A 9,139-nucleotide genomic window follows, 5' to 3' on the forward strand; every position below is an offset into this window, starting at 1 on the left:
AAAATGCACTATTTTAATAAATTTTGCAAATTCATGACAGGTCTCCCTTGGGTCCACCTATGAAAAACTATTTGCATCCAGTGCATTTCGTGAAGACATACGACTGAGCTTTAATTACCGTAGCGTGGGGTGTGCATATTTCTCTTTAATGTGGTATAGCACCACATGTATTAATGAAACCACTTTTTCGCCCCAGTGATATTAAACTGTATATAGAAAACATATAGCCCCGTGCAGGTCCGGGTGTCAAAAGAATAGGCCTGCAGCAGCGCTAAGCTTGTCGTAAAAGGCGACTAAATAGTGCTCAGAAACCTAGCCGTGGGCTAGGCGCTCTGCCCACAGAGCAACTGGGATGTGTGCCTCAGGTGGTGGAATGGGGTACCCCTGGCATGTTACATGCTGGGGTTGTCAGGCTATAATACGGAAATCCTGACCGCAAACCATAGTGGTGCACCGTGTTGGGAAAGATGCCACGTTCCTGGCACGTTAAAGAACCCTGCTGTGGTATTCGATAGGAGTAGGAACCTTTGCGCTCCGCCACAGGAGGCTAAATTGCCCGACCTTACCCATCCCTCCCTTTTTCTAGTAGCAATCAAAATTTGTCGACCCTATTGTTCTTGTGTCCCATCTTTTTTTTTCATTTCATGTTCATTTTATCGTCCATTTCATGTTCATTGTCTGAATATAGCTGAAATATTGCTGCTCGGACGTTAAACCCCAACAAACAAACAAACAATAGAAAACATATACATCATTGAAATTCAAAAGGGGCGTGCTTAAGAGTTTAAGATAGGTCGATCAATTTCTATGTGTATTGAACATGTCTATGGAGTCATACGTTATGCCAGAGCTAGCCGAAACTGCAGAAAATTTTTGTACCGTGCTAAACTGATAACAATTAGGCTCTGGAACAGAGTTGTTCTGCTACCAGGTTAATGTCCTTTATTAAAAAAATGTATGGTCGTAATCATGAACTCATGGATCGTTTTGCTATACCATGAATGATGGCCAATCTGTTCACCGTGCCATATTTGCTTTTAGCAACTCGGCGGGTGTTTGTAGAAAAAAAAACAGACGATATGCTTACTCCACCAGTGCACTTGGTTCATGCGTCCAATTTTTAGTGGATTCCGGGTTGCTTGTTTACTTTTATTCCTATGTGCGTGATGTTTCTTGTTGGGTATTTTTTTTTTTTTTTGGTCGGTTTTATCTCTGGATAAAGTTCTTCTATTTTATAGTGCAGACGCAGGTTCCTTTGATTTTCCTTCGAAAAAGATAAAAAAAAATATTGTCGTTTTTAATACTTAATATATGTGCATGTTTGTGGAACGGTACGACCTTATTAAAAGTTATGTATACATGTGTAATGATCATTATTTGTCATATGATTATCATGTGATTCCCATTTGTTGAATCTGCCTTGGAAACAATTTATGATAATTATGTTTCTGAAAAACAGACAGCTAACATATGATAGATCTAATCATAATTATTTTGTCTGAAACATATGATTATCATATCATACTCGGTTTATATGGTAATAATATGTTGCAAACAATTTGATTCTCATGTGCGGCACATTTGGCTGTGTATACAAATATGTTAAAGTATAAAGCAGAATGTTACCAATACATTTTCTGGAAAAAAATCGAAAAGGTATAAGTCCCACGTAATTAGTCCAGATCCTTTTTCATGTTGATCATTTTGACAAATATTCCTGATTTGTTAGTAAAAGCTGTTATTTTGCCGAAATTATTGAAAAAAGTAACAAAACCTTTAATATCCTCCTTTGCGTTAAAACTGCAATACTTGACATTCGTAAGTGGGATCTGTTCATGAAAATTTATCACCCTTGACAGTTTGAGGGTTGTGTTTCAGGTGCAACTTTACCTGTGTACCGATCGATTTTAATTTCAACTGAACTCGTTTTAAAAGGCGGATTTATATGTTCTGTAATCAAAACATACAATAAACATACACCTATAGTCCCGCTTTTAAAAGCATGCAATTTCTTTAAAAGTTTATCACATATGCAGTGTATTTATAGGTTCTGACTCCATCGGAAATGAGCTACAATTTTAACAATAAACGTCGTGGAATTGCTCTTTTGATTCACAATGAGGAGTTTGATCCAAACTCTGGTTACAAGCACCGACCTGGGGATACCGGAGATTTTGATAGAATGTGTGAAATCTTTACGGAGCTTGGATTTGATCTGCATGCATACAGAAATCTTACGGCTGAAGAAATTTGGATTGTTGCCGATGAAGGTAAGATGGACTGAAGTTAACCACGGGATTTAGTCTATCAGTCTTTTACTTTGTTCTTCTATAAAATATATAAAGATCGTTCATGCGTTTTATTTTGATCCTTTCCATAGTAGCAGAGTTAGGTGCTGACCAAGAACCTATACTATACATAATATACTTTTTAATTTCTCATGATGCTTATCCAAAAATTGTCCTCCCACCGCGTTTAGAATATATACTACTTACTCACGAGAAAGGCTCTCATAAGGTGATTAGTACTCTGTCAAATAAAGTTTTGAAGTAATGTCTCTTACCTATAAAAATCTATATATTTTAATCAACAAACAGTCGGATCAAACTTGTATGCCTACTCACAAAACAATGTCTTTCTTCTTTTGAAAATACCTGCCGGCTAACCCAGTTCTTTTTCGGTCACACCCACCAAAATGACTTTTTATCTACCACCTGTTTTGTGCATACGATTTGTGCACGGACTTTCTTAGGAGAGCGAGAATTCCAGCAAATAAGTTTCTAAGACATTATTTGGTGAAATTTCATAGTCCTCATCGTGTATGGTTGATTGGTTTCAACTTTCAATCTCAAGAATGAGACAACAAATCTTCAAAATAGATTTCACTTTGTACCGTATTTTACCAACTTGCCGTGTGACGAGTGCCGTTGGTGTAGCAGGAGATGCTTTCTCTTACAGAGCACCTGATGTCACTGGCTTTTTTATGGAATTCATATTTCAAGTGCAAAATAGTGTTTTGTGTGTGTGTGTGTGTGTGTGTGTGTGTGTGTGTGTGTGTGTGCTGTCTTATACGTTTTTCTTAAATTAATCTTCACCTAACCGGATGGTAGGCATCTGTAAGATACTTGAATCTTTTATGTAACCTGTGAAAGCAATTTATTTTAAAAGCCCAAATTGCTGGAATGTTCGATTGGCAAATGACCTTCTGTTGTGTACTTCAAGATAAACCCAAATCCTTTCTTTTCATACATTATTGGTAACTAATCAATGCCCTAAATTTGCTCTTATTATTTTTGTTTTCTTTTATTTGTTTGTTTGGTTGGTTGTTTTGGCTTAAAATGACACTTAGAGTGATTTTGAAAATAAACAAGATGTTCATTTATTCAAAAGTATCAAAAACGTAAACTTCTTGTTTGCCTTCAACTATCCGACAAAGAAGATCAATTACGATCCGGTATAAAATCGGATAATGAGGATACTTAAAATTATACAGATTTGTATAATAATTAATTAGTGACATACTTTCAGCTGATGATTTTTTTTTTGTAGCTTCGAGAGAAAGTAAAATTCATGAAGATTCAGACTGCTTTGTCTGTGTTATTGCATCTCATGGTGAGGAAATGGAACTAGGAAGGAAAGGGAATGTCAAGACCAGGGAACAGGTTATCATCGGAACTGACGGACAAGCTATAAAAACGAGGGACATTGTAGAAATGTTTAATTCCGTAAACTGCGAAGAACTCGAAAATAAGCCAAAACTTTTCTTTATCCAGGTAATACATAAATGTTCTACATACATAGTAATGAATGGAATGACGCAATACTGTAATAGTATATTTTTCACGTGTTATGCCTAAAACTTCATGGTATTTTAGCGAACCCCAGTATTGAGTGTGTGAATAAAAAAAAAAGCGACAAAAAAAAACAACAAACAAACAAACAAACAAAGGGTGCCAGCTGGGGTTCCTCGGAAAAAAGGGGTGTGCTAGGACACTACTTACTATTTTGTCAATTTTACACATGAAGACGACAAATTTTTGTATAAATAGGAGGTGCTTACCCACTTAACCCCTACCCTGGATCCACAATTTTGCAGGGAACACACGACTTCTCCATAAGTCTTGAGAAATATAAGGGAAAATACTGTAGAGATCAGGTACAACTTTATCTTCTATCAAACCTTTAGATAACATGCAATCTACTTAATATTTAAAAGCTTAGCCGCCTTTAGGGAGAAGAAAGCTTTATAATTTCAACTTGTATAACGGTGCATTGACACTCAGATCATGTTTATCTTTTTTAGTTCACCTGGCCGAAGGCCATGTGCGCTATGCCATTACTTGGCGTCCGTGGTCGTCGTCGTTAACAATTTTTCAAAATTCTTCTACTCTGACACTACTTGACCAACTGGAATCAAAAATTGGTACGAATGTTCTTTGGGATATCCTGCATAGAATTGTTGTGGGGATGTTTGATTCGTCGAAAAACACGACCGCTGTTACTGAAAATAGAACATAGGTTCATACAGTAGTTTTTCACATATATCTTCAAAACCGTTAGGTTTAGTCAATTCTGACAGGGGTAAAAGTATTCAGCATGATGGGATCTATCTGCTGTAAAGGTTTTGCGTTAATCTGTTTTACCATATTAGAGTGATTGCCCTATTTCGTTTTTTTTTTTGATATTTTTAATGCTATTTCTATAAAAAAAAATCTTCACCTCATACTACTTGACCATCTGGAATCAAACTTGTTATGAATGTTCTTTGGGGTATCCTGAATTGACGTGAGGTGGGGATTTTTGATTCGTCGAAAAACATTGCCGCTCTTACTAAAAAAAAAGAACATAGGGGTCAGACAATAGTTTTTCGCATATGTCTCAATAACTGTTGGGTTTAGCCGAATTCTTTTTATTGCTGAAATGATCCCTATTATAAGGCATACAGAAGTCTACAGGGATCCAAGTTGTCAGATGACTCATTTTTACAGTTTTCAGCCAATATCTTGAAAACTATGATAGAATGAAATTTTAAATTGCTGAAACTTTTTGTACGACTCCTTGTTAGAGTTATAATTGCCCTTGAAAGACTTGAAAAAAATAACCAGGTGAGCGATTCAGGTTCCTTGGAGCCTCTTGTTATAACCCCGAAAACATAAGAATCAATCCGTCAGTCTGTGTCTGTCCGTCCGTTCTCCTGTCCTTATTTCTTGTAAGCGCAACTCCTTCTAAACCGCTCATGGGATTTTGATGAAATTTTATAAGAAAGTTGGGTATCCTATGTAGATGTGCATGAAGGATATACTTACTTTAGGTACACTCCAAAGGGATATAATTCAAATTAAGTGTTTTACATATTAAAACCTCATTAGCGCAACTCCTGCTATACCTATCAAAGGATTTTGATGAAATTTTACAGGAAGGTTAGGTATCATATGTAGATGCGCATGAAAAGATATACATGTATATATTGTCAGAGGACGCTTAAGGGGGATTATCCAAATTAAGGGTTATACATACTAAAAGCTTGTTAAAAATCAGTTTTTAATCACTCACTGAGATTTATTTATAGAAAATGCATTTACATGTATTAGACTTTAAAAAAAACATTGAACTAAAAAAACATTGACCCTTATATACAACAAAACCCACTTTACAACACGTATATGTCGCCAATGTATTTTACATGACTTGATAGGGACTAGACTAAGTTTTATGGGCTGTAGGTTGTATCACAATGACACAAATAGCTACAGTGAAGCCCGACTAAATCGAACCCCCTTTTGAATTTTAAAATATGTTCGATTTAGACAGGTAATTGGTTAAACAAAGTTCAAAATACGTTATATAGAGGGATTTTGAAAAGTGCCTGGTTTAGAGATGTTTTTGGATTATTAAGTACTTCTCCGTCTAAGAATCGGGCAAAATGTATATAAGGTGTGGCACAGAGATTTTATTGCATTAACCATTTAGTTATGCCATATAACCACCGGAAATAATCATCAAAGTGTTTGTAAAATTTGCCTTTTTAAGATATTGATCGGTCGAATTTAGTTGAAATGCACTACAGAGAAATGGCGGGAAAATTTTCCCACTCTCTTTCCCTGTATATGCAGTCAAAAAATTTTTACGTCACAATTCAGGATAAACTAAAATAGCTTTTTAATTGTATTCTAGGTGTATTAAATATATTTTAGGCAAAACTGACTAAATTGGGGAAAATGATGTGTCACCCATTGCCTGATTCTTACACAATATGGTACTTAAGTGTTTGGGTTCGACAGGCTTTACTGTACTTCAGTCTACCGTTTTATGGACGCATTTCAATCGAATTTTTCTCAGTCCCTATTACGAAGCATGACTCGCACCAATCTCGTTTTCTATTTAAAAGATGTATAATAGTTCTGGCGTAATTAAGTTTTTTTGATAACCTGCAAGAAAAGAATAATTCACATGTACCTTTTTGTCATCCTATTGTGAAGCAATTTGTTTTAATATTTTTACTGATTGAAGGCATGTAGAACCGGCCAACATACAAAGTTGGGAATGGATCAGGGTCACACAATAACAATTACAAACACAGAAAAATATGATGGTCCACACAAGAGATCATTGGATGACGTGGATTCCCAACCACTAGAAATGGATGAGGACGACACAAGGCATCTGTCGTCTGCTGAAATGTTCTTAGGAACTGTTCGGCGTTACCACCAAGTGACCGATGTTGAATGCCCTGATGATACTTTATTGATGTTTGCCTCATTGTCAAGTAAGTGGAATGTCGCATTGAAGTTCTACATATTGTGTGCATTGAGGGATTTGCTTTTATAGAAATACCCACCGAGTTGCTCATAAATAGTTTAGTCCAGGGTGGACGAAAGAGGAAAGAAAAAATATGACACGTTGAACAAATCGAGGGCAGTGATTGATTCAGGGTAGTGGATGGGCTTCGGATCTTGCATTCGTGCAAAATTTTGGCAGAAATGGGCAAATAGTGGCCTAGAACCCCATTTTCTGGGCCTTCTCTGAAAACACTCGACCTTTTTGTTGTGGATCCGCTTCTGGATGTTACTTTTTTAGGTCTTTAGTTAAGTAGCAGTTTGTCATACAGCGGAAGCACATGTTTATAAGAGTAATCTCCAAATACAAGCACGTGACAAAACTAATGGGAAATTCAATAGTTGATGTCGTCTTGATCGGCTGATTTACCTGTGCTTTACAACAAGGTTTTGAAACCCAATTTAATTTTTGTTTTTACGTGACTTGCAGGTAATTTTGCTGTCAGAAATGCAGTCAACGGCGGTTGGTTATTGACAAGTCTTTACAGTCAACTAAAGGATTATATGTACTCTGGAAAATTGTGGACAACTGACTTAACTGAAATTTTGAATGGTGTTCTTAAAGACATGACGACAAAAAACTTCCGCCCATCTGATTCATCATCCCCACTTTATCTTGCCTTTTCACCTGGATGCATGACCCACTGTTTGACCAAAGAAATAGTACTTACAAAGAAAAGATAAAAGGAATCTTATCTGTTCAAAGGACCTTTTATGTATACTAGTCGAAATGTTTTACCCAAAAATAAATGGGTGTTACATGTGAAATAAAAGAAATTTAAAGATTTGGTCTTTATATTGATTTATATATGTGTAATATTTGTTTTGCAAACTGTCAGATACACATAGATCTGTCTGGATTACAGATTGGTATTCCATTATGGGTTCGTACACAGACGAACCGGAAGTAGAATAGTTGACTATTTTGTACCGATTAATTTGTAAAATTGTTGACCGTTTTCAAACAGTCTATCATTAATCATCATACACACTAAACTACTATAGTCAAGTTAAAACCAAAATCAAACAAGGAGGTTCTGATAGCGAGCGCCGCAAAGCGGTGTGAGCTCTACCGTTATTACGTGTACTTTCTAAATTTCCTTTAAGGTTCCCCAATATACTAAGGAAAAAAAGTGATGTCCCGGAAGTAACAAAAAGTGACTGTCCTTACGGAGAAAATTCATCATTTCCTTCAATCAAACAGATGAAAAAAATATAGGTTAAGATTACGTTTCAGTAAAAATAAATTCATCTTTTCTGATAGTTTTCAAGTCTAATTTGTTTTACTTTTTAAAGAAGTGAATGTTATGTTTATAAAAACTTCGGGAAACACGTGGATGTACGCACGTGTATCTCCGTTGTTCCACTGTTGCTGTTGTCAAGCACCTAACCCGCCTCGGAAAAAATATAACTCCTATTATTTTATCAAAATCGAAGCATAGCTTTTCTAAGACAGGAAAGGCAATCATTTTCTTGTTTTGAATATGCTGCTGTCGTCTGAATTTTGTTTACGTCACATGATATGTGAAAAAACATTCCCACCATCCGTGGACAACTGTAATATTTCCGGTATCTGTTCAGATAGCTCTGACAGACCAGAACTGAGATGGATGATGCTAGAGATGCCCTTATAAGGGATAAAAAATGTAAAGTATTGCGAAGTGCTATAAAGTTATTGACCATTTTGAGAGCGAGGGGAAAGAGGGGCATGGGGTTGGAATTTCGGGGAAAAAAATTTTCAAGTTATTCATTAATTGAAAAAAAACGTTAATTAACAAGACAGCTTTTCAAATAGAAATATAGAATTTGCTTGCTGCTTAAATATAAATAAAAATACTGCACTTGTGAAGCAAAAATTTTCATCTGGGTCAATACCCCCCCCCCTTTTGTAATGTCTGTTATCATTTTTACAAGTCTCGCACTGACCGTGGCGATAAATGTATGGTAAAGCTCACGGTGCTCGCTGATTTAGGCAATGCCTTCCCCATATCAGTTATTTTGGTAATAGCACATGTTGTTCTTGTCATGGTGTCACAGAAAAATAAGTCGTACCATGTGGAATTGAAGGGGAAATGTGTCCCACATGAAAAATGAAAACTGCAAACTAATTGTAGATGATAATTATAAGGTGATGATTATATTACTTAATGTCATTTTGCAAAAAAATATAAATGTTCAGCAAAATAACCTTCAAGACGTAATGTTTTGAAATGTAACCAATTTTACTGAGGCTTACAGGAAGAAGACACTGATTGAAGGTAGCTTGCAGTTATGGTTTGTTTAATAATGTTCTTTCCTGAATT

The 9,139-nt window shown here is 35.9% G+C and overlaps 1 protein-coding gene across 2 annotated transcripts in view; it reads left to right on the forward strand.

Annotated features, from left to right (window-relative positions):
• LOC148620204 (caspase-6-like) overlaps window positions 1–7,621 on the forward strand; it is a 15,759-nt gene extending 8,138 nt beyond the window's left edge. For both annotated transcript variants that reach the window (XM_088580890.1, XM_088580891.1), the window contains 4 exons: window positions 2,048–2,270; window positions 3,550–3,773; window positions 6,511–6,766; window positions 7,267–7,621. In XM_088580890.1, coding sequence (XP_088437016.1) covers window positions 2,048–2,270; window positions 3,550–3,773; window positions 6,511–6,766; window positions 7,267–7,520 — 957 coding nt within the window. In that variant the 3' untranslated portion in view covers window positions 7,521–7,621. The remainder of the gene's footprint in view (window positions 1–2,047; window positions 2,271–3,549; window positions 3,774–6,510; window positions 6,767–7,266) is intronic.
• Window positions 7,622–9,139: the final 1,518 nt, after the last annotated feature.

This window comes from Perna viridis, chromosome 4, assembly GCF_037379345.1.
Source record: "Perna viridis isolate PV_CMFRI_1.1 ecotype Kerala chromosome 4, ASM3737934v1, whole genome shotgun sequence".
Classification (NCBI taxonomy): Eukaryota; Metazoa; Mollusca; class Bivalvia; order Mytilida; family Mytilidae; genus Perna; species Perna viridis.